Source organism: Rhyacophila brunnea, unplaced genomic scaffold, assembly GCF_057557595.1.
Source record: "Rhyacophila brunnea isolate RB1 unplaced genomic scaffold, BYU_Rbru_1.0 scaffold_22, whole genome shotgun sequence".
In the NCBI taxonomy this organism is placed as follows: domain Eukaryota; kingdom Metazoa; phylum Arthropoda; class Insecta; order Trichoptera; family Rhyacophilidae; genus Rhyacophila; species Rhyacophila brunnea.
Window position 1 is genome coordinate 33,606,534 of NW_028232882.1, and position 26,508 is coordinate 33,633,041.

The 26,508-nt window shown below is 36.8% G+C and overlaps 1 protein-coding gene across 1 annotated transcript; it reads left to right on the plus strand.

Moving 5' to 3' along the window:
- The first annotated feature begins 6,757 nt into the window (after positions 1-6,757).
- On the plus strand, positions 6,758-25,372 carry rempA (intraflagellar transport protein rempA). The gene is made up of 12 exons (XM_085949512.1): positions 6,758-6,904; positions 8,280-9,503; positions 10,672-11,913; positions 12,732-13,022; positions 13,898-14,099; positions 14,960-15,153; positions 15,771-15,956; positions 16,872-17,111; positions 17,736-17,808; positions 19,404-19,496; positions 20,190-20,333; positions 25,054-25,372. Exons 1-12 carry the CDS (start codon positions 6,758-6,760, stop codon positions 25,179-25,181), a joined length of 4,164 nt encoding a protein of 1,387 aa, XP_085805638.1. The 3' UTR covers positions 25,182-25,372.
- The last annotated feature ends 1,136 nt before the right edge of the window (positions 25,373-26,508 follow it).

Below are 26,508 nucleotides of genomic sequence, written 5' to 3' on the forward strand. Positions count from 1 at the left end.
CAGTTCAGCACTAAATGTGTTCTATAAATAATAAAAGAAAATAAAACAAACACGTCGTAGCGACAGAGCTTGTCACAAAGGCGGATTTATTTGCGGCGAGTCCCGGCCGGACATTATTTTATTTCAAGTGTATTGAATGGTTTTTTTTTCTATTCCGTAGGTAACCCCCGTAATCCACCCCCTCTTTTGTACGTGTTTTCACCCTCTTTAGTCGAACATCCCATAGAATCAATTCAATTCACACCGACGCGATGCGATGATTGCTTCCTTTTGTGTGACGCGGTAAAAAATTAACTGGCAAAGTTCTCGAGCGGACGTGTGGGAAACGCAGCTAGAAAGTTCACTCTCCGATCTATAAAGCTGAGAAGTTACACATTTCCAAGTAGAATATATAAAGTTTTTCCCACCAACCTTTAAAGTTTAAAGGTTTTATTTGACAGTTGCTATCCATGCGTTCAGCGCTCTCGGAGTGAATAAGAATAATACTTCGCCTGCAGGGGCCCTATGTTAGAACTTGCGAGTGCCAGCTGCCCGGTCGACATGACGTCATATGACATTGTTGTTTTTATTTAATAAAACGCAATTTTTTTTATAGTACTTATTCCACTTTAATTAATATATTAATATATAGTATATCATATGACATCATTGTGACGTACTACCGGAGTGATAATAGCATTCGAGAAAATAACGCTACTCAGACAGCGGCGCTATTCATTGTCACCATACACATATAGGTGTTTCATCGTAATAATATCTACGGTGAGCACTGTGCGCTGGGCGACATGCCTCGAGCGTGTATTGGCTGACGTCACAATTACGTCATGTCGTCTGGTGCCACACGAGTCGATAGTTAGGAAATCGCGGTGCAGGCCTATATTATAACTGGTGATATAAAGTCACCCGACGACATGACGTAATTGTGACGTAAGCCAATACACGCTTGCGGCAAGCCATCCAACACACACTGCTCACCATAGATATTATTATGCTGAAACACCTATTTGTGTATGGGGACAATGAATAACGCCAGTATTTGGCTAGCGTTATTTTCTCGAATGCTATTATCACTCCGGTAGTACGTCACAATGATGTCATATGACGTCATGTCGACCGGGCGACTACAACTCGCAAGTTCTAACATACGGCTCCTGAGCATCTCCCACCTGGAGCCAGTCTCGGGTACCGTACATGGAAAGCCCTAAACAGGCTGAGAACCATGGTAGGGCGCACCCGAGACAACATGGTGAAGTGGGGGTTCTCCGATGATCAAACCTGCGAGCGCGGTGAAATGCAAAGCATGGAGCACCTACTTTCATGCAAGGCTTGCCCAGTAAGCTGCAATTTTGACGAGATCCTACAAGCCGAGGAGAATGTTGCCTTCACTAACTTCTGGAGCGACACATTGTCGCTATTGAAGACCCTACACGACGATGATACTTCGTTAACCCTGCTTGGCAAAATAAAATCAAAAACCCAATGCAGTAACGTCCAGTGGGGATAGGCAGTTTATGCACTGATTAAGGGTGGCATATTGAAAAAACCTAACACAACCTGCATAATCTCCCTATACTCGTAATATTTTGGCGTACTATTTCTGACCTAATCATTCTGATTGCTCACAAATTATTGTCAAACATTAACGGCCCACACGCTCAGCGTACGTCAAAATGAAGCTTTTATGCTATTTTCAAAGCGTGATCCTGGACATTCCTTAATTTTGAAATTTTTTAATAAAAATACTTTATGCAGTCATGAAATGTTTAAAATAAATATAAAGGATAATAAGGCTTCAAAATTATGTAAATAGATTATCTACAACGTTTAAGGAATGTCCAGGATCATGCTTTGAAAATAGCATAAAAGCTCCATTTTGACGTACGCTGAGTATGTCCCCCTTAATTATTGACATGAGTCAATATTCGTCCCCCATCTTTTTACTTCTACACATTCAAACATAATATAAAACCAATCTAGGTTACTATTGTCCGGTGGCTCGACTCTGCAGAACTATGAATCATCACTAATCGAGTGGAACTGTTTTGTTCTCTTGCCTCTTTTAAATAAAGTTGCTCCAAACAAAATGTAGGTACCACTCTTTGTAACTGGACGAGTGTATTTTTTCTTATATTGTCTGTCTTCTCTTCATGTATATTTGTTATACATGTCTTTCAGTATTTATAGGGCTCAAAATGGACCGGAGCGCACCGGAGCGCCGTTCCGGTTCGTGGAATCTGTAAAGTTATCGCACCGTCTCGTGGTTAAAATATTTTGACTGTCTGAGCTAGATATGCCATTTAACAAAAAAACTAGCACACATGGTAATATCCTCAGAAAATTTTCGAGCGCTACGGTTCGTAAACTTTTCCATTTCGAGCGCTGGTGTACTTACCTATATTTTGCAGTCTCTTATAAGTACTACCTATGTGTTTTTTTTCTTTTAATAATTTTAAAAGCTGTGTTCAATATTTGATTTAATTATGCGGTTCGCCTGTTATTGGGGACTATCACTAACTCTTTGATTTTATATTTTTATGTGTCATCTTACAGTCTTCTGTGATCAATCCTGTTGGTTGACCTACATAAAAATGATAATTAAAATAAATAATATTCTCATCTCATCCTTAGTTTGCCACCCACATGGGGGTGGGCAGATTGAGCGTCGCTTGGGAGCGGCAGTTATTTGCAGGGCGACAAATCGAAGAGAATCATTAGGTATTTATATAGAAATAGGTACCTAAACTTAGTAATAACGGAAATATCTTTCGATTAACAAATTAAGTTCACTGGTTGGAAACAAAATGTATTAATTAACATAAAAGGTTTAACAGGACTGTAACTTTTCTCGGCTTCGCGATGTCTAGTTCACTTCCGTTGTCCTTGGACGAATTATATTTTGAATTATAGGTAGGGACATACTTATCTATTTTTGCCAGTCATTCGCGAGATTTGAAAATTGTCAGGTGTATTTTTAAATGTATCTGAAACCGTTGACTCGCAATATTGTCTATTGATGTAGATATGGCATTTAGATTGGATTTAGTGGTAGGTATATATTTTGTTAGTAATGTATCCATACAACACATTTCTTAGATGTTGGAGTCATGAAAGGATGATAAAAAATACTGTATAAATAATGGGGCGGCATTTTGTCTAGGGATGTCACTGGCCACCCCATAAAATTTGCCGCCAATAAGCAACTTATAACGTATTTACTCTCACTGGACATCACTCACTGAAAATAGGCACCACCTAAAATTAAAAAGATTTGCAACAAAAAATTCATACGTTATAAAATATTTTACATTTTCAACTGTTGGAAAAACAAAATAAATTGTAAAAGGTTTCAATTGTTGTCATCTTTTTCATTCAACATTATCTAAAACAGAGCACCATTATGACATAGATGTCCACCATTTCCCTCGCAGCATATTCGCGCGTATTCGATTTGTCGCATAGCATAGGCACCGAGTTTAGTATAAAAAGTGTACAGACGCGCGTCCCAATGACAAATTGCGGAAAATGCAGAAAATGAGATAACCGGAAATAAACTTTTGAATAAATCACCCGCCATCAAAATGGAACAAACGTTTTTTGAATTTTAAACGGCTATTATAAAGAGTATTATTCGGTCATTCATTTTCAGTTTTTACGGCAGTGAAAATACAATGAACATTTATATTTTACGACTTTTCAATATTTTTATAGTCGTTTTATGACGGATATGAAACCGTTTTGTAATTATGATGAAGTGAACACTGAACAGATATTATAACATGACACGCCATCATTATTACAAGACTGCCATGATAACCAAATATATATTATATTATTGATGATAGATACATTAAAATAATTTATTTACTTTCAATAATATTCATTAAACTTAAATAAGTAGGTAATTTAAATTACTCAGTTCTGACCAAATAAAACCGAGGTTTTTACATACATACCTACATTTACATAAGTACGTAGGAACATAAAATTGAATTCGACCAATATCGATTTATTTAATACTAATAATATTATTTTCATCTTGTCAGCCATTATCAATCCACTGTTTGTTAAGCGCAGTCTATGGTAGTTCTCTTAAGACCCTTGTAGATTACAACATTCAATAAAAATATTTACTTACTTAGTGTTTTATATAAAATAATATTATGGCACTGCTAATTAGGTCTTCTTCTTCTTCTTCCACGGCGCTACATCCCGGGGTGGGATTTGGCCTCCTCCACTACCGCTCTCCACTCACTCCGGTCTCTCGCCACACTTCTCCAGTTACCGGGTTTTCCTATATGAACCCGGTCCACTTATACGGCGTCAGCCCATCTCCTTCTTGGGCGGCCTCTGGGTCTCTTCCGTTGGGGTAGCCACTTTGTCATGATCCTTGGCGCTCTAACTTCAGGCATTCTCTCCACATGTCCCACCCATCGTAGACTTTGGGACTTACAGTATCTTATGATTGTTTGCTGTTCAATCAGCTCTTCCAGCTCGTGGTTAATTTTTATTCTGTAGTTCCCATTTTCCAACGTGGGTCCAAAGATTTTGCGGAGTATTTTGCGCTCGAAGACAGCTAATTTGTTTTCCTCCTTTTGAGTTAAGCACCAAGTCTCACAGCCATAAGTGACCACTGGCCTTATAATTGTTTTATAAATTAGAAGTTTACTTCTTCGGCCTAGAATTTTCGACCCCACCAGTCGCTTGCAGGCATGCCAGCATTTATTCCCGGAGATAAGGCGGATTTTTATCTCCTCTGCTGTCTTATTTTGGGTATTTAGGCTGGATCCGAGATACGTGAACTTGTCCACCCCTTCATATGCATGCTGTCCTAATATATCTATATTCTGCAGCGGTACCTGATCGCGTGTGCTGACCATATACTTAGTTTTTGACTGGTTTATATGCCGCCCAGCGTTTTCTGCTTTTATTTTCATAGTGCCACCATGGTCGATCATCCTCTGCTTGGATCTGCATGTAATTACTATGTCGTCAGCATAAGCGCACATCTGCGTTGTATTGTTATCTACCCATCCTCTTATGTTGGTTTCACGAGCTATGGATTCCACCACAAGGTTAAATACCATAATGGATAGCGCATCCCCTTGTCTCACAACTGATTCTATTTTGAAGCTTTCAGTTTGCTCATTTTGCACAGTGACAACTGCTTGAGTATCCGTCAGTGTGGTCTTTATTAGCCTTACTACTTTTAAGGGAATTCCCAGTATTTTTAGGCTTTGCAGCATTTTATCCCTATTCACGCTGTCGAAAGCTTGTTTAAAATCAATAAACAGGTTGTATTCGTGCGCTTTCTCCATAGTTTGCCTCATGAGATGGATGTGATCTATGGTGGATCTATTTGCTCGGAAGCCGCATTGGTATTCTCTCAGGATTTCCTCACCATAGATCTGCTAATTAGATACAATATATTAAATGTATCAATATTATTATTAATCTCTAGTAAGTAAATCATCCAAAAATACTGCATAATGTTATTATGTACCTACCATTGAATTACACCCACGATGGCCGAGTTGCTTAAATGCCGGCCTATAGAGTCGAGGGTCCCAGGTTCGAATCCTGGGTCTGGCTAGTACACATATTGTTTTTCAATTTGTGTATGAGTCAGAGTATGGACCTAATAGGTTGAGCAAGTGGCTGACATCCATTTCTCGTAAAAAAACAAAAATCTGTCCATACAAACCTCCACTCTGTTGAGGCCCATATGATCCTATTAGGATCGGACATGGTCGAAAGAAGACCATTGAATTAAGTAAAATAGTATTATGATCATTTTAAAATAAGTGTTTTTACATTTTTTATTTTTGTAAAAAATACCTCCTCTACCCTTGGCCAGTGATGTAGTGTTAATTAAATAATAGTGTCAGGTCACATTTTTAAACATCTTAATTCCCCCACTTTTTCTAAATAATAATATAATTATTTTAATATTTCGACAGCTGCTACATACCAGTAATTGCATTTGCCCATAACCGGTAATGAATTGGACTGACTAATCGTTTTCTTCGCATTTTGATTTTAATTGTTTCCAAGTTAAAAAATAATAACAGCAAAATATTTTTTTTATATTCCGCTCGGGGTGCTCCGACTCACTACACCGCTGCCGAATGCAAGGTAGGTACTTCCACCACTGTCTGATGATAATATTATTCTTATTTGTTTTCACCTATTCACGACAATAATTTTTTACAGTTTTCATTTACAAATTCTTTTATTACGCTTACTACTTGACAGTGGACTACTTCCTTTTGATTCAAAATAAAATATATAAATAATATAAACAAACCATGTAACTCCTCTATCTTCTTTATTAATAAATATTTGGGGAAAATGGCCAGATTTACGCATTTATAACATTAAAATACTAATAGTGTTTTTTTAGATTTTCCTAAACCTGTCCGTTTAATTTTAAAACAGTTTTTTCTTCCTCCTGTAAAGTTGGTCAATATGGAGTTGCAAGTTCCACGCATTTAGAAGACGATATACCACAATCAAACCAAATTATTGCATGCATGCTATGGTTTGAGTATTCCAATATTCAAGTATTCACATTTATACGTATTTTTTTAACTTACTTTACTGTTAGTTGTCATTTTAATATAGTAGCAATACCACCTGTCAAAAGTTGTTTGAAAATGGCTGCCATGGAAATTTGAAAAGACAAACATTGTCTTGAAAGACATTTTTACCTTCTTCTGCGCTATTCTTGTCATAGTTTAAGTATATACATACATAAACAATGACTCTCTATTTCGATAGTAAAGTTAAATTCTCTGAAGCAGGAATAATTAGCACAATTGTACAATGGCACTCAACTGAATCACTTTTAGCAGTTGCTTCTTACAGCCAGGAAAAAGGAGGCTTTATCACTGTTTTTGACGAAAATGTAAGTGTACGAAATTACTAATAAACTACCAAATGTCAATACGGATGAATCATAATTAAAATAATTATCATTTCAAGCTAATAAAGTACCCACTAATTGATGTCATAGAAACTTAGTGAAAAGTTTTTCTATTAGAGATATTTTTTTATTAGAATTGTTTTTACATTGTTAAAGTTGAAAAACGTAATATTGTTATTATCATTTCAATGCATTGTACCCATTTTGAAAATGATAAAACTTTTAAAATCATATTTTGGATTAAAATTTTTTTTACATTCTTCCTGGGTAAAAGATACAGTAGGTCACTCATATCAATCACAGGTTCGGGTCTTTTTACTGATTCTCCGCCACCGCTCGTTGTCATCTGTCAGTGAGCGCAGTGTTGCCAACTGAACTATAATTATAGTACATTTTGGTTCGCGTACTATTCAAAAAGTTACATTTTCGTCCGCGTACTATTTAAAACGTCAAAAATACCACAATTTTGAAAAATTTTATTAATTGAATTCGCCGGTTTGGTTAGGGGTTCATATGTTGCGATGTTTAAAGTTCCGTAAAATGTTCGTACTTCAATCACAGAAAATCGTAGTAACGTGAAGCGAGGGACGTAGTAAGTATAATCTAGGTGTATAATAATATAAATAATATAAGATCTGTGTGCGATATTAGTCTATGGACGTGGTTTTGCGTTGTATACTTACTCTAAAAAACTAACGTGACAGTTAATGACGGCGGCCAGTGTTAGCATTTTTCGGTCGTAAGAGGTGTTATAATAAAGCAGGGCATCAGAATTTCTCGAATTCTCCGTTATGTTTATGTGACAAACAAAAAACTTTCATTTTCTACACATCCTATAATTTTTGCCGAAATACTATAATGGCTTGGACCGCGTACTATAATTCGATGACAAAAAGATAGCTAAAATCCAAAATGGCGACTGACAGATTACGATGACGGAGAACCAGTAAAAAGCACCACAGGTTCTTTGATATGAAATGCAGTGTCTTCTTCAGCAATGGATACTGTTGAACTTTCCTTGGATAACTGGGAAATACTGTACTTTTATCCTCTCTGTTTGAGATTGTCAATATTTGTCAACCTGTCGGTCCGAGGGATTTTGAGTGTATATGTGTTCAGTCACATCTCAAAGATACTCGAATCTCCTTGATATGTCCTGTATGGATACATTAGCGTCCATACCTTCATGCCATAGAAAAGGATTGAGACGACATAATATCAAACTATACGCAGTCTCAAGTCTAAGTTGAGGTCTCTATTCAGAAAGAGGTGTCTCTTTTAGAGCTCATAACTTCCGTGTTTCATGCTCATATAAAACAGAAAAACTATATCAAATATTTTCTGATTTTATCACCAGGGCAATGCGGTCGAAGACAGCAAAGACACTCCTCACTCCGGACAGCAAGCCAGCGCACTCGCTTGGCATCCCAAAATCCCTACCCTGGCAGCTGGCTGGGAAGGTGGATCGCTCCGAATATGGCGGTCAGGATCTACATGGCAACCACTGCAGGCACCACATTCTGCCCCACCACTACTTCTATCCTGGAGCGAAGGCGGAGGAAGGTTAATCGTCGCTGATGCAGCCGGCGCCGTAACTGGCTGGCGGTCCGTTCCGGCTGGATTATTAACCGCTTATCATTTAACCCTGGAAGAACCTCTCACAAATGTCGCATTCTGTTCTATTAGTTCCAGTGAAGGACTACTCCGAGGACTTGCAAAGGCTGCAGTAGCCGGTGACGAAAGCGCTTTAGATGTACTGGCGTCATGGCGCCCAAGAACTGCACTACGAATGTCCAATCAAACCGGAGATAACCACGCATTGTACGCCGCACAGCAAAACGGAAGTTTATTGTACATTGACGAATCCGGGACATGTTCCGAAGTCTTACCATCAACTGGAAACGTTCGCTTTATGACTGTGACCCAAAGCGGGTTTCTAATCGTCGCTTGGGAAATAAGCGGGACTCTTAGCCTAACTAGATTTACGATGAGCTCAATCAAAGGTTCCCTCGAAGCGAAAACCCACGTTAAAATGTCTACTAGGGTCGGTCTAGGTGTGACTAGCGTCGGCGGGTCATCAGTTGCTATCGTGACAGGCGAGACGTCAGTACGAATTTGGGACAGCGAAACAAACGACAATCTCGTTTTACCGCTTGAAGAATCGTCCCCATCGCATGCTTCGGAAATGTTTACGAGTATGGGTTTCAGTTCTTTCAGTGGCGGGTTGTGCTGCGGTTCTAATCAAGGCAGGATCTTCATCTGGCGTAAAGGACCGAACGGCCAATGGTCACTGATCAACATGAGCTCTGTCAAGGGAAGTGTAAAGCAAGTGAATTGGGGGTCGGAGTCCGGCTTAAGGCCCCTCCTGGCAGTGAACAGTATCACCAGCGTGTCAATTCTTCGTGAACAGCCGATTTGTTGGGGTTACACGAGGGAAGTATGGGGTGTACAAAAAGGACCGTCTCACATCTTGGTTGAAGGCCCGAAAGGAGTTCAGAGTAATGTTAAAAGCAGCATTTGTATCAGAGCAATGTGTATTAATGATACTTATATTGCGGTGGCGGATGGAAAAGAAGTTCAGGTTAGCACCTAATAATATTATGTATAAAATTTGTATTCATCAAGTACAGTGTTACTGTAGTCCTACTGGCCATACCAATGGTTGATTCGATATATTTCATTGAGCAATGTTCAGACTCAGACTAAATCAAAAAAAGTCACATTTCCCTAAAAATTTAATGTTTTAAAATTGAATTAAGAATTTATGTGAAAATTTCAATCCCCATTATAGAACAAGGTTTTTTGAGTGGAACTATTGTATATTATATAGAAGGATTTCGAATTCAAGTTAAACACATTTTTATTATAATAGGTATAGAAAAATTCTTTTTCAAAATACATTGAAGCCATAAATTACTCATGTTTCTCTCACCCATTCAAGAGAACCTATTAAACTTTAAGTAGGTACTTATAACAGTTTTGTTTTTTAATTGTAAATGTCTAATATTTATTTTTCTTTGTAATTTTTTTGGTATCAAATTGATTGCTTAAAACACTTTAAAATTTAAATTATCAGTAATAAATTGCATCTTTCATATTCTGTTGATAGACAGCCCAAATGAATTGAGTCTATGTTGCAATCAATGGGCATTTAAACATGCCCAAAATGAATTGAAATCAAAGTTTTTACCAGTTAATTAACGTATTTTAAACTATCGACACTCGTTGATAGGATTAAAAAATATCAATTTATTATCAGACAAGAAATATCAGTTATTTTAAACAAATCCAATCACATATTTTATTAATTAAAACATAATTTGCCTGTCTATCAAATTTTCTAATTTGTCAGTATAATCTAATCAAATTACCTCTTCACGTACAATATAAAATATATGCTCAAGTCATGCAGGCAAGTACTCATTTATTCTATATCCAGTTTCTGGTTCTAACTATGATAGGTTACTGTTTTCTAATAAAATAATGAGCTCACAGTAATTCTGTGAATGTCTTAATCTACAATGATTGCAATGTTCGCTCATGTAAATTAACGAATTTTAATTTTATTAAATAGATTGTAGGCTTAACATCAATATCCCTTGGATATTGGCAATTTTATTGTCCCCAAAACATAACAAAACATGTTTGAAACTAAATATAATATGTTTAGCTATATTATTAATCATATTATGACTTTATATTATATTTGTTGTATGATTACTTTAGAGAAAGCTTGAAATCTTTTTCAGGTTCTAAAAATGGGGAAAGACACGTTCAACTTTTTGCCAATCTACAAATTTACCTGGCAAACCGAAACCTTGCTCCTGCACGACGAAACTCTCGTCGGAATAGTCGGTGCACGTGTCGAAGCCAAGACAGTCTCCGGAACGGCACTCGGACCTCTGCCATCGGAAGACAGCGAAGGAGAACCCATCGGTATATCAAGAACCGATCGATATTTAGCCGTAGCAACGATCGACGGCTGTATAAAAATTGCTGAAATCACTAGAAAAGGTTTACGGTCACCGTACGCTGCAAAAAACTGTTACCAATTGTTTGATGACTTCGGTGAGATCATGTACGCTAGCGTAAACAGTGCAGGACGTTTGGTCTGTATGGCAATAGCTACCGCTAATTTAGTGCCCGAATCAAAGCTTTATTTATGGGACGCTGCCAGCGATGTGCTTTCACATATTATCCTCAAAGGAAAGACCGGAGAGCCGTGTATACCAGTTACTATCTGTTGGGATTCTTTCGATGCTAGATTTCTAGCTTGCCATGTGAGATCACCGTCGGATGATTCAATACGTTGCTTATTCGCGTATAATGGCAATTTAGTCGAGCATAAAGATTGGGGAGAAACGGTTTTAAACGAAACGGTTAATAATTTGTGTATATTAACCGCACCGTATATTGTAACTCTACAAGAAGGAAGACTCGTAAAGAATCCTTTAAGGGAATTTATCGGTAATGAAGAATGCGATTCTACCACGCGATCACACTTACTCGATTATCTATTTTACATGACCGTAGGACAGATGGAATTAGCTGTAGCGGCAGTTGGAAGTACAGGAGCCGGTGAAACTGTGTGGAAAGGTTTGGCCAAGGCTTGTGTACCACAGAAAAGACTCGATGTAGCAGCGGTATGTCTAGCGAGGATGAACAATGTCAAAGGAGCATTGGCTTTACACATCGCCATGGAAGATCCCAGTCTTAATCTCGAATGCCGTACCGGTATTCTGGCGATACATCTCGGTATGCTAGATGAGGCAAAGGCACTGTTTAAGGAAGCCGATCGACATGATTTGTTGTTCAGGCTTACGGCTGCTACGAGAGGCGGTCTGGATAGGTTGACGAGGGAGTCCGTGCAAGGAGAGGCTGCTCTTTTGATAAAGAACGCTCATTTTAAAAACGCCTGTTTGAAAAGGGATGCTGGTGAATTGGGAGCGGCTGCTGATAGCTTCGAAAAGGCTGGAGTGGAAGTTCCACAGGTATGTAAGTAGTATCAAAGAATTTGAACAAATAAAGAGCTTCCTCTTGAAAGAAGAGTTTGAGCTCTGTATTAAAATACTTCAGAATATTTTTAGTATGGATGTATTGTTAATTACAGAAATGTTAATAATATATTCCATGTTAACACCACTAATTACCTACATCCTACATTATTTCTATATAAAATTCTATTGGTGACCTACCTCCTTTGGTTATTCATTTACATATTGTTATTTTATGCGATTCTCATCTAAATAATCTTGGCTTATTGTATGAAACACTTATTATAGGCATTTTTATGCCACTAGAAAATAAATCTCACAGCAGAAAATGTGCAACCTGCTACAATGCAAAAAGACTTGGCGGCTAATCAATTGATGGCTATTTACACACTGTTACAACCGAAATTGCTATCAGCTGATAAACTAATACATATTATTATGTATGTAGAATTTGTATTATACTTTTTGTAAAATGGAATTCTCAAGAAAATTCTTAGTAATGTAATTATCAGCTTCATTACATATCGTCTCTGTTGTTCTGGCAGAACACTAACTGGAGAATACTAGTTTTGAGTAATTTGACTTTGAAGTTGTTAAAATTTTTGAAATGGTCTATCATGTGAGTTTATTAAGTAATCTTAAAAAGGATGACTTTAAAATAAAGACTGTTTATTTATTAAGAAGGTTTCCAGACGGTAAACTTTGCAATAAGGAACATTTTGGTATAACTAACTCAATATGTCATTTTTTCTAATTAGTGTCTTCTGTCAGAACAGTGACGATATATTTCTTGTTAACTTTTTTTAAATTGATAGGTACCTCGAATGTTATTACACAGCGGCCACGTCGATACTCTCAAAGACAAGGTGTTGGAGTCCAAAAACCAGGATATGCACCGATGGTGGGCTCATTACCTGGAGAGTCAGGGAGACCTCGAAGGCGCTCTAGACGAATATGAGATAGCTGGAGATGTGGGGTCGCGGGCCAGGCTGCTATGCCACACAGACAGGGTGCAGGAAGCACAGGCATTGGATAACCCAGCCGCGTCATATTACATAGGAAGGCATCTAGAGTTACAACCGGATAAAGCAGAGGAAGCCGTGAAGGTTTGATTTTTGATACAGTTTTATTTAGTTTAATATATATAGATATTACTTACAACACCCTGTTACGCTCCAGCATCAAAGGATGGGGCAAGCGCATTCCCTCGGTCAATCACTATGTCTCACACCTCCCGCCATGTGAGATAGAACGGTGGTTGCGCTTTTTATAGTGGACTGTAATTGATTTTGACGGAATGATTACGATGGGGAATGTGGATGCTGGAGAGGATTATGTTAGGATGCCAGGCACTGACCTTTTATGCTGTTGATGATCTTGCTCCATGGTCTGGTTGCACTATCACTCGCGCGGTATTGTTTGTTGGGTCACCCGGTGCCTGGCACTTGATGTTCAAAGGTGGTTTAAGTGGTAAGTGTTTGTAAGCGGGCGGTCAAAGTTTTTATATTAATAATCGGTTGACTACTGACTCGTAACTGCATTGTGCCTGGTCTTGCGACAATAATGAGGACTTGAGGTAGGAGGGAAATATAGGGATGAGGGCGACCATATTAGCCAAACCAAACGGTTTTGTTGCACCACTATAGGGTGATAGAAGGTTGCCAACGGCAACGGAAATCTTGATGCCGTGCCACAAAAGTATACTCACTGCAGTAATTCCTTATCAAAAATTTATTTGATCCAGTGCATGGACCCACTGAGTTGGATGAATTACTAACAACTATTCCTTGTAAATATAACCTCCACCCAATGGAGGCCCATATGCTTATTTTAAGAGCGAAAATGGTAATTTACTTTTAAATAAAGTTTTAAAAAATGTGCTGTGATTTCGTGTATAGGTCCATAATCGCCAAAATATTGCTTTATCAATCAATGTACATGCCATCATAAACCTAATTAATCAATGATATTCCGTGATCAGTGGTATCTCCGGGCCGGCGCGTCGACTGCAGCTGTAAGATGCGCCGCAGAAGCTGGTCTGTGGGAGCGAGTGGAACAGGCAGGATCCGTGGGAGCAGCTGGCTCAGGCGGGCCTACCGGCAACTCTCACACCCTAATGGCCGCCGCCACCTTGGAGAGTGCAGGACGGGTTCCTGCCGCTGCTCATCTTTATCATAAGGCTGGTAAGTGATTTAGAGAAGCTTTGAAAAAATACTCGAGATGGTGGTTAGTGTAATCTTTTCTATGCCTCACGATATTACTATGGCAGTATCTGACAGGCCGCATATTTTTAACAACACACGTTGAATGTAGAGCGAAGCTCTTACTAAAATCACTGTAATACAAATATATTGTGGCTTAGTATTTCATAATCGTTCAAACAAATGTCACTGTGTGCAAATCAATCGACAGTGGCTAGTAATTTTAGTTTAAAGTCAGACAAGATAACTCGTATGTGCGGCCTGTCGATCACGGCCTCATAGTGCGAGAAAACTTGCAGAAGGCATAGAATCGGTTAAAGAAAAAACTTTCTTCTATGGAGCTATGAGTCTTTATAATATAATATGAAAGTGAAGCTTTAGAAATTACAAGGGCTTACACCTAGTCGATATTAATATACAACTGTCTGCCACTACACAAAATGTGCACAAACATATGATTGAAACTCAATTTAAATATAGTTTGGACAGTATCCACAACTTAAAAATTTACTTCCTTTAATCAAAACAACATTCCACGAGACCACGTCATGTCATGACGTTTGATGAAACAAAAAAAATTCACAAACATGGCCATACCTACTTACTTATTTGTACCAAAAAAAAATATCCAAAAACATTTTATTTGATTTCATTTTAATACAAATGTTTGCAAATAGTTTTTAAACAATTACTTTTATACTTTATACTCTTATTTATTTCTTTCCGGATAAATATTATGTTGGTTTGCACTAGTAACAAGCCTAAAATGAGCTTTTTCACAATTTATTTACCATGGTGTGCAGTGTCTTCGTAAACCTACCTTTTATTTTTGTATTTGTCAGGAAAGCTGCACAAAGCTGTTGAAGTTGCACTGAAGGCGGAAGGCGATGCAGGAGCAGAGGCACTTCGAAGAGTAGCGGAGTCGCTTGCGGCAGCCGGCAGTTGCGACCCGCAGTTGGCTCGCCAGCTTGTGGAACCACTGCTTCAAGTCAATCAGCACCAACTGGCTTCATCTATCCTTGCCACTGCACATCTGGTATATCTTGTTTATTCTATATTGCAAAATGCTGTCAGTCGGCAAAAATCTATCTATCAGTACCTAGTCATTATTTCAGGAGAGAGAGATCCATATTTACCAAGTTCGCTTCTATCCCAAGCATTTTATGGTTCTTCATGGGGTGGAGCTTATAATAACAGACCTTTTATAATCAATGGTTGTTATCAATTCACCCAACCCATAGGATCCTTTCTATGGATCAAGCACACATTGAAATAATATCATTTTATCAGACATGGGCTTCGAACCCATGACCATAGGCTTCAGAGAAGGATGCTCTCCCACTACTCCACTATGGGTTTCAGGTGTGGGTGAAGAGAGGATTTACATGTTTCAGTTGATTACCAGGAACACGTTGAAGAAAGCCTTCTATAGAATTGGAACCCAAGTATTCAAAATTGAAAAAGTCATTTCGCATTGCAAACTCACACACACAAAATAATTTCACCTCTGTTCTCTCAGACTTGTTTGTCATGGCTGCCCTGAGATAAAAATATCTGTTCCCTGGTTACTTTAAGAAATATTGAAAAATGAGAATTTAATAAAAAATTGCTACAGATGTATGATTGCTGATAGATAGTCTGCTTATATTTCAGTATACGGAAGCCTTAGACCTGATCGAAGAGCACAGCATCGAAGTATCGGAAGACGCTGCGGAGAAACTGACTCCCGCCAAAGACGTGCCGATGCGGCAGGAGATCTTGCAAAGGCTGGCCGACTTGCTCGGGAGAAGGGGACTCTATCATTTGGCAGCCAAGAAGCTTACTCAGGCGGGAGATAAGGTATGCATGCTTTTAAAATAGGGAGAGAAATTGTGAATAAACTAAAACCACCTAACTTAAGGGGGAACATGCTCAGTGTAGGTCAAACACGCGCGTTAACATCATTTTACTCCCTACTTCAATTATAGTTTGTCAATTTATGGCTACGGCCGTATGTTGTAGCTTAATCACTGGGGAATGCCAAAAGAAATGGCGTATTTCAAAAAAACACTACCTTATTCTTAGGTCAATAATTATTATAAAGCAATCATTATTCGTAGAATGTTTATTACACTTGAATGGTCAAAGACATAGCTTATAATTAGTATCTTTAGAATTATCTTCAAATGTGTTAATCTTGCCCATTTTTTGAATAATAAAATGCCTAATTCTTGTCAAATTTGGGATCACAGAGATTATCAATATAATTTTTTATCGTAAATATTTCACTATAATAATGTCGATATAAATTATACTGATGGTTTTATAAATGCGTTTAAAAATTAATAAATGTAAAAAATCTTAACACCACTGCACATTTATGTACTGAAATATGACTATATTCTAAAACATTAGAGCGAGAGGTTTAAAAGAATACTATTTTATGTAATAAAAATACTTTATACAGTCATCAAATGTTTAAAATAAATATAACGGATAATAAGGCTTCAAAATTATATAAATAGATTATCTACAACGTTTAAGGTATGTCCAGGATCATGCTTTGAAAATAGAAAAAAAGCTCCATTTTGACCCACGCTGAGCACGTCCGCCCTTAATTAATTATTGATCTCGATAGCATGCATGTTGTTAATATTATACTCTTCTTCTTGGTCGTACTCATGGCTGAGGTCATACTCAACTGTACTTGGATGCATTGATTTAAACATATAAGCTAAACAATCTTATTAATTAACATGGCACGTCCGTTCATAGGTGTCCGCAATGCGATGGCTGGTGAAATCAGGCGACGTGGATAAGATAGCGTTCTTTGCATCGGTGTCACGGGACCGTGGCGTGTACCTGATGGCGGCCCGCGCCCTGCAAGCAGGCGATTGGCGGTCGCGGCCTGACCTTCTGAGGAGGGTGGCCGCTTTCTACGCCAAGGCAAGAGCCCCTCGACCACTCGCCGCTTTCTACGTAGCGTGTGCACAGCAGGAGATCGATGAATATGAGGTAAGCCTTTAAAATCAGCTTAGATTATCGTTTGAAATACTTACAGATATTCTCTCAAGATCTTGCAACTAAATTGTCACTCTAGATCTAAGACTGCCTAAACAATCGTACTCCAGACGTTTCTATCTCGCTCGTTCTCTTGTAGACCTTTTGAAGAGCTCTAGATCTGTCGCATTTTCACTAACTAAACATTTTATCTATCCCCACAATGGCCGCGCGGCTTAAGCGTCGGCCTATAGCATCGTGGGTTCCAGGTACGAATCCTGGGTCTGGCAAGTACACATATTGTTTTTTTCAATTTGTGTATGAGTCAGACTATGGACCTAACAGGTTCAGCAAGTGGCTGACATCCATTTCTCATCGGTTAATGCAAACCTCCACCCTGTGGAGGCCCATATGATCCTATCAGGATCGGACATGGTCGGAAAAAAAAACATTTTAACTAAAAACTGACTTATCATCAGCTCACCTTCGTGGTACATGATTAGTAGTGTAGTAACGCATTAATTCAACAACACTTATTATTCATACGCTCGACGAATAAGAAGTTCATAAGAGAATAGCTACAGGCATATTTTTATGCCTGTGTTTTGTGATTAATATATTTCTTTCTAAATCTTTCAGAATTATGACAAAGCATCAGGCGCTCTTGGAGAAGCTCTTCGATGTTTATCTCGTGTTACCGACCCACTCGCTGGTAAATATCTATGCAATATTGTTACATAAAAATCATTTTCATACAAATTTTTCAAGATATTATAATAATATGTCACTGTATAGTCCAGCTCAGGGTATTTTATAATTCGGTGTTTCATAACTGTCAACCTGTCAGGTCGATATTAGATTTTCGATAGTGCACTTTAATCAAATAAGTTACCGCATATTTGTGTAGTGAACAGTGAGAGACAAGTGCATTTCCTAGTGCAACCAGACGGTCATCGCAAAAAAGCATTATTGTTTATTTACTTTGGTAATTATGCCGCAGATGCTCACATAAGCTTTTATAATTTTTTTATTACGAAAACAGTTTATTCCATGTAGACAATTATATTTAATACCCTTTTCTGTTGGCACAGATGCTTTTCGATCCAATGATAATTGCTAATTTAAAATTTGAATTTTTCATACATTTCGATAAATCATTATCACTTTTTAGGATATATTAAGTTGGGGTAGTGAGATGTCCGGGGTTTCAGCGGCTAGCTCAAGCGTTGATCGAACCCCGGATTCACAAAAAAAAGTTAAAACGATTGGAGTGGAAATAAAACAAGGTCTTTCGTGTTCGTAACGTGGTCTTGTCTTATATTTTTTTGATTTTTAGTTTCACAAATTTATATCTGGGTTTTTACAATTATAGCTGCTGGTCCGTACATATTGGAAAAGGGACGCTTACTAACTTTCTTTTCTCTTTTTAAATTCCCCGTACCCACGCCGACCAGCAAAAAGGTCTCTCGTGGTTGGCCAAATTTTATCGCGTGATCCTTTTGATTTGACGAATCACGAGGACCACCTCGGCGCAGGCGCGCGGAGATTTTAACGTTGCCGGCAAAATTTATTAGATTTAAATACTTGTATTTTATACATTATATTTAGTCTTAAAATTATCTCTTTCATCCATCATCATTTATACTTTTTAAATCAAATAAAATTTATCTTAATTACACCTCCGCCCAGTATATGATTTTCACACACCGGACGAAGGCCTTTACTTATGAATAAAAAAAAAAATTTCGTAGTTGAGCAAGGAATCAGATTAGATGTTTTATGAAGCCGTTTCTAGAGGTCAGGGTTACGTTTCGACTTATGACTACTAAATGATTATTTTATACCGGGAGAAGCCCGCCTGTAACAGAGGTGTATCAGTAGGTTAGGTTAGGTTAGGTTCGGTTTGGTCTAGAGGTGAGTTAGAAATACTGTCACCAGTTTGCATACTCAAGTCTCGGCATGTAATACCCATACTCAGTACATACGTGTGTTGGTTTACTAGTTTTTACACATTAGTTTTAAGGAATGCGTGAAAATTGTGCGTAATTCATATTCTGTAAAAATTATATACTTACATTTATAATTTCAACAATAAAAAACATATAAATAATATAATATAACATAAAAAAATAAACAAATGTAACATGTAACTAATTCACTTAATAAATCGTATTTGTGAAAATATATTTATGGCTCTCGAAAAAATTCTAAACCATATTTGGCTCCTTTGGTCCAAGAGTTTGCCAACCCCTGGTGTAGATTATAGACTTTAATATCTAGACTCCTGAAATGTTGTGTTGATTTCAGCTTCAGATTCTGTGGCCATTCAAATGCAAGCAGACCAAGTCCAGAGGTATCTCGACATCGAGAAATCATTCCATCGCGGTGACTATCAAAATGGTAAGATTCAACAGCTTGTTATTACAACGATATATCGTACGATTATTAAAATCGATCTGGTAATATTTGAACCAAACCAACGGACTTGTTTAACATTGGAAAGCCAAATTGTAAATGAACATATTTTTGAATAGTCAGCTATATCAAAAACTATCGATACCGGCAACATTCAACTTGATGTGGAGTGTCTAGGACTCACAAGTATACTCAGTTAAAACCAAGTACCGCCTGTTCGATGCTTGCATCTTAACGGTGCTGTTTTACAGTAGCAAGTCATGGAAGGACATCTTACGAAGGCTCAAAGCAATCCTATAACAATGGCGAGGGGTGGAGGTAGGCTGTTAAGATTTGACATAAATAGTGCACACTAAACTTGTCATTCATACTTATTTGTTTTCATTGAACTAAGAACTAACAATTTGCAGACGGTGCTGGTTATTTTTTTAAATTTAATTAAACCCTGCCTAAGCTGTGGACTTTTACGTGATCACGTCGGATCTGTCTATCGTTTGCTACGCAGCATATGGTTACCATCGGTAGCTAAGGTTACTGTTCAAGTGTGCAGTATTCTTTTAAATCACCCATCGTTTACTTAACTCCAATTAGTCAGTCCTAAATACCCAGTAATTAGGTAGTCTTTGCCCACTGTATTGTGAATGATTAGATTGATTCTTAATTTTTGACTTCTTTTAGCTATGTCCAGTGGCCATCGATTCCTCAATGAACTTGAAAGAAAGGGTGCCATGAGTAATCCTGAAACACCAGTCAGAGCTCATCACCTCCTGCGCCTAATGGCTTCAAAGGCATCCGCCGCAGGGTACACTGACGATTCTAAAGGTGACATTTATTTACATATTGTAATTTTATTAATAATTGACACTTTTTTTTGTTAAACCTTATTGGACCTAAATTCACTAAATTACTCAAAGATGTTGAAAAAACCTTTTTCTATTAAAGTGATAGAGTCTAAAAGTATGAAATTGGTCTATTGATTAAATTACCACTGGTCTATTGATTAAATTAGCTACATGTGGACTTCGCATTGCATGTTCATTGGCAGAACTTCACACTACCTACTGTTATGCATGGGCGGCTGGCTCCTAGGGTCAAATAGTCAATGTGATACCGTCTAAACCATGGCATCCTCAGAGGATCCAAGGCCATGAGGCCTGAATCATCATTGGGCTGATTCATGCAAACATGAACAGATCGACTGCGAAGCAAATTTCTAGCCCGTAAGCAAATAGTAATTATTAATATCATTTTTTAATATTATTACCTACATTAGCCTTCATCCAATTTTGACCAATAGGTATTAAATTCGTACACTTAACTACATAAATATTGAAAGCAAAGTTCCCAGCCATACAATGTACCTAGCATCTAGAATATCTGATTTGAGATTACCTACTTTAAAAAAATATGTATTTGTACCTAGTTCAAATATTTCAAAATATGTACCTACCTAGCAAAGAAATGCAGTCCCTTTCAAAGCAGGTACCTAAAAAAGGTCTGACTGACTATTTCTGTTGTGAGCGAAATTCTCAGAAATAAGCCAGGTACATAATATGCAGAGTGTTTTTGTCATTTTTGAGTGACAGAATTTGTTTTATTTTATTCTTGCCTAGAGTTGACCTGCTCTCCAAAAAGGGATTATTCATCCCCATTCGGGTTTTGGTCTCTGCTGATCGGCTGTGGCGCCGCGCTCCCGGCGTCACTGCCATTTTAAATTTAATTATTTTTTTTTTAAATATTTTTTTGTTAAATATTTTGTACGCTGTACTTTATTGTATTTATATTCCGAACAATAAACGCCCTGTTTTCGCCTGTACTTCCGCGTTGTCAATCAACACAAACATGTCCCCGAAAGAAGCAGACGATACCACCGTGACTTGACATGACATTACATCATCAGGGGGGTCCAGCCCAGCGCATTTACCTACACCCCCCCCCCCTTTCGGAGGTGACAAATGACCTCCCAAAAATAAATATCTTACAATCTACCTGTACCGAATACTGGATACTTTTTGTTGAAAAATAATTAAAAATAGTAGTAGATATTATTAAGCCTTGAATTTTTGCATACATGTTAGGAATTTAACCTATAATCACATGTTACATTAATCAAAGTGTTAATAAGAGGCTTAGATTTATTGTTATTTTTTTAATGCATTTGTAGGATAAAATTGTCAGAAAAAAATGTGTCCCAATATTGGATATCCAGTATTAGGGAGCTGTGTTTCCTAATACTGGATATCCAATATTAGGAAACAACTTTTTCGCATAAATAAGAAAACATGTGACTATATTTATTTATTTATTTATCGGAGAAAATGTTTCATATACACAATATGTTGTCTTATAATAATGATTTGGTGATAAAACAATGAAAATGCTTACTGGATCAGGCATACGTATTTCACAAATGAAGTCAATCACATTGTTGTCTACCCCAGCACATAACTCATGACACCATCTTAAAAAGCAATGCATCGTATCCATTTCTCTCCGGCAACGTCACTTGAGTACAAATTAATACAAAAAATACATTCAACGTCCTCATCATTAGTGTCTTCGTCACCACTGTTGAGAAAAATTAGTTCTTCATATTGACTTTCTGATGAGCTTGAGTCTGCACGTTTTCATTTAGGTTTTTTAATAGCTCCCCTCTTAGAGGCTTTCCTTTTTCTATCTTCACTGGAGCTTGTTTTTTCTGTTATTTGTATTTCAAGTTCATGTTTGTATGGTGAACTCAGGGTTGCTGGTCTCTCTCTGGATCTGCCTGCTGCAGTATGGGATTTGAGTTGAGGCACTGGACTGATATCTGCAGGAGTAATAAAAGCCGAAAAAGGTCCTGGTGGTAATAATTTAGATGCTGCTACTGTTGCTCCTTCGATTTGTTTTTCTTCGGAGTCTGAGCTGGCTGAACCAGTATCAATTGCATCGTCCACATCAAGATTGCTCGTGCCCAAATTATATTAGTTTTGAAACTCTTGCACGGCGAAGTCAGTATTATTTATACAATGTTCCACGAGCAAAGCCTCTAGCTCTGCGTTGAACTATGGTTTACGTCCCAACATTGCGTTTATCAATTGATTAACAGTCATTGTTTTCTTTTTAACATAACTTTTTAATGTCGTGCGAGGTACAGCGATGTTTTTAGATAGCCCATTTCCTTTTTTTAATGGCATTATAAGCGTTTTCCATTGCCTCAGCGCTTTTGGAAACAAACAACAACAAAACATAAGCTTTGTAGACCAAATTAAATCCCCAAAATGCTGTATCCCAATACTGGATATCCAATATTAGGACGCACCTAGTATCCAATATTGAGAACCAAGTACGCCTAAATGCAACTGTCATTATTTTTTTTATGAATACGTTTCCATGCTTATAACATACCCTACATCCATCCAACATATGTATACTATAGCAACAAAATCATAATAGTACTAATTTAAGACCTTACCTGTATCAAATCGTATCTAAAAGGCCACTATTTCAAAAACTCCGATGACGACAAAAATCTGTAAATCACCTCGTGTCACCATTTCTCACAAATACTTCGATATATCTCAGCAAGTCGTGTTATTTACCAAGTAGCAAACGTTATGTAAACTTTTCGCTAGATGATACTGCTTACTTCTCCAGGAAGTCTGGTATCCAGTATTAGGAACGTATCCCATATTCGGTACAGTTCCCCTATTATCCTACGCCTTTTTCCGTTTTGGCGAGCGATTGTAACGTGACGCACGCTAATTTGTATGTACGTGTATCTAACCACCATACACACACACGTATCTCAACTCTCACAAGCGTTTCTCGGTCAATTTCATGAACGCCAAGATTCATATTTCTTAATAATATTTCTTTCTCTCTCTTTTCCCATATGTGAGACGGAAAGAAAGCACAAAACACGCCTTTTTTTCATATTGTTTTATCGCTTGCATACACTAAATTTTGGTCATTGCCGAAAACGAGACAGCTATACTATTTTCAATATGTAAAATGAAACAGAATGATATAAATTTTTCCTTAAATGTTTCAAGAGTTTTGTTCTGTGGTTTCAAGGTCTCATTTGTGCGCAAACCTTTTTATTCTTATTTGTTGTCGCTTATTATTTCAAACTGACCATTGTTCTCTGAAAGTTTCATATTATTATGTTATTAATTTGTAGTTCAGTTTAATTCCAACCTTTGAGTAAAACCCATCGACTGCATTTTCTGTATTAAACCATTGTGTACAAGTTACCGATTAAAATGTAATCTGCTATATTAATCATAAAGTTACCTTCTAATGAGATCAGTGGAAATATAAAAAGTGTTTATATATAAATAATCCCGCCATTCCATAACACTAGGTATTATAACGGAGTTTTTATTAAATGTGTTTGATTGTTTTAATCTTATGTTCTTAAATAGTATTAAGTACAACAGTTATTAGGTGTATAAATAGACACACAAAGTTTATTTTTTGACCTAATTTACAAAAAATTATAACGTGTTGGGTGCAATTTCGGTTAACGATGAGTTGACAACGTGAAAAATGGAATTTTTTTAAGGGTAAGTAACCTACATATAAAAATTTATAGTACTTCTTCTATAATGTATAAAAAGCTAATTTGCAATACGTCTTTTAAGTATACAACGAAAAGGCAAATTAAAATAATATATTCAAAATTGACCTACCCCGTTGCCAGGCTTAAGGCCGCTATTGCTGTTATGTATTCGTAACTCCCCTCTCTATGATATCTTCCTAATGACAATAAATTGTCTTTTGTTTAATTCATTGACACTTTAAGTTACTAATTATGTACCATTGTTAAGAATATTCGATAGGTGTGATTTCGACTATTGCAATGTACCTACTCAATACATATTACATTATTGATCAACCCCAATTTACCCACCTTATCTAGCTGTGTCACTACACACATAAACCCGTGTACGTGAAGTAAGTGTCACTAATAATATTACTTACTATTTCATATTCATTGTATACCATTGTAAATGATTATAAAATCATTCAACTCAGACGAGGGACTCAACTCTCTGGGTTGTTTCACTGCGGATCGAACTCTCCTGAGTTCTTTCCCTTTTATTTTTACACCTTGTAATTGTACTCTGAAACCATGACGAATAAACATCACTGAAGATAAACATCCATCGAGTCTTATTACTGATATACACCTTCCACTGGAGCACATGAAGGATCGGGGCCCGTTCCGTTGGTAAGGATTTCTGTTGCCGTAAACATAACACTACTATGACATTTATTTACCAATTTGCAGGGTGTATAAAAAGACTATCTGTCTCAATGAGTAGATAAGCAGTCAATAATAAATTAATTCTTTAAAATCACTAGACTAATAATGAGGTAATCTATCAATTTTTTTGTATGACTTGGCAGCGATTCTGGAATAATTTCATTATGTGTGCTTTTATTTCCTTCGTACATATTAAATCAATTAGAAGTCGTCTCAATCGATAGTAGATAATAATACTTCTATTGTTTCTACGAATCGTGACACCATTTTTTTTGTTTCATTCTTTGATAGAATTATCGGAGCAAGCCCGGCTGATGGAACGGCGAATGGAGATGCTGGGAAATAACAGAGAAGGCGCTGAATCGCCTTCGTCTGATCAAGACGTCCCCGAATATCTTCCAGAAGAACTCCAAACATAAATAAAACTTGATAAGTAATTTATTTTGCCATCTTTAACTGTTTAAATTAAAAGCCATCTACCCACAATTCTACGATTAGTTCACAATTAGTTTTATACTCGATATAACAAACTGCAAGTCATTATGATATAATTGCTGAAATATTATTGTCTTTAATACGTTTGGATTATAATTTTTTTTTTACTATCTACATCTTAACGGAAATTTTGGACCATTCTAAATTTTAGTTTTAATGTCCTTGTTAGTATATTTTTAATTAAAATGACTGCTTCTTTATCGTATGACATTTTGTTCAACAATATTTAGTCAGTTCGAGATTTGACAGTGTCAATATTGACGTTTTAACTATATCGAATAAACAGTCAACAAAAGCAATCATTTTGGCTTTTCTGTCTCATATTTTTACGTTGCGTCGACCGCCTTGGTTACATAATATCAAACTTCTATATATTTTACTAAATATTTAAGTTTGCAATATCAGTGTTATCTTAATGTTTAAAAAATCACAAATAATGCAATATATACTTAATTTAATAATCATTAATATTGATTGAAAAGTGACCAATCCAGGAAAACATTTCCGTCCGTAAATAATAATATTTGCCTTATGAAAGTTAATCAAGTAGGTATCGTAAATTATATAAATATTTAGCTGTATGTATATGTATTTCCATATTATGTCCATTATCATAGGTAAAATCTGTGTTCGAAAGGAAAACAAAGACGAGTCTAAAATCACTACTTTTCAGGAGAGCCAAAAGAAGATTGAGTTTTGGGCAACATTGTATGGGAACTTGTATAAATGTGCTATGTGAAATTGACTCTCCCCCTTTCTCCTTTTATGATTAATTTATCATGTTTAACTCATTTTTCAATACGCTTATCGTCTTCTTCCTTTCGCACACAGAAATGTTTTGTTTAAAATTAATGATCTCAATCATTGTACGTAGGCTCTTAATAATATTTTGAATCCATCACCCCAGATCTAACTTGTTTTAAGTGTTTAATAGATTAGTTTATTGAATTTGAAAATTGAAGTCAAATATAATTCGCAGTCCCAGTAAAATACTCTCATAAGTCAGAATTGTCATTTTAGAGTTATGAATCTGGTTGAATTTGTATTTTTTTTACTATTTTAATAAAATACTTTTGTAACTAAGTTACGACACCAGCTGATGTTATCGAAATAACTAAAACTTCGTTTTTAAAAATTGAAGATGTCCATATAAAATATTGTCGTCACCCGAAAAATTAAAATATCTAATTTTTTAAAGAAAAATATAATAATCCAGACTTTTCCTTGATTTACAAATATTTGAAACTTTAA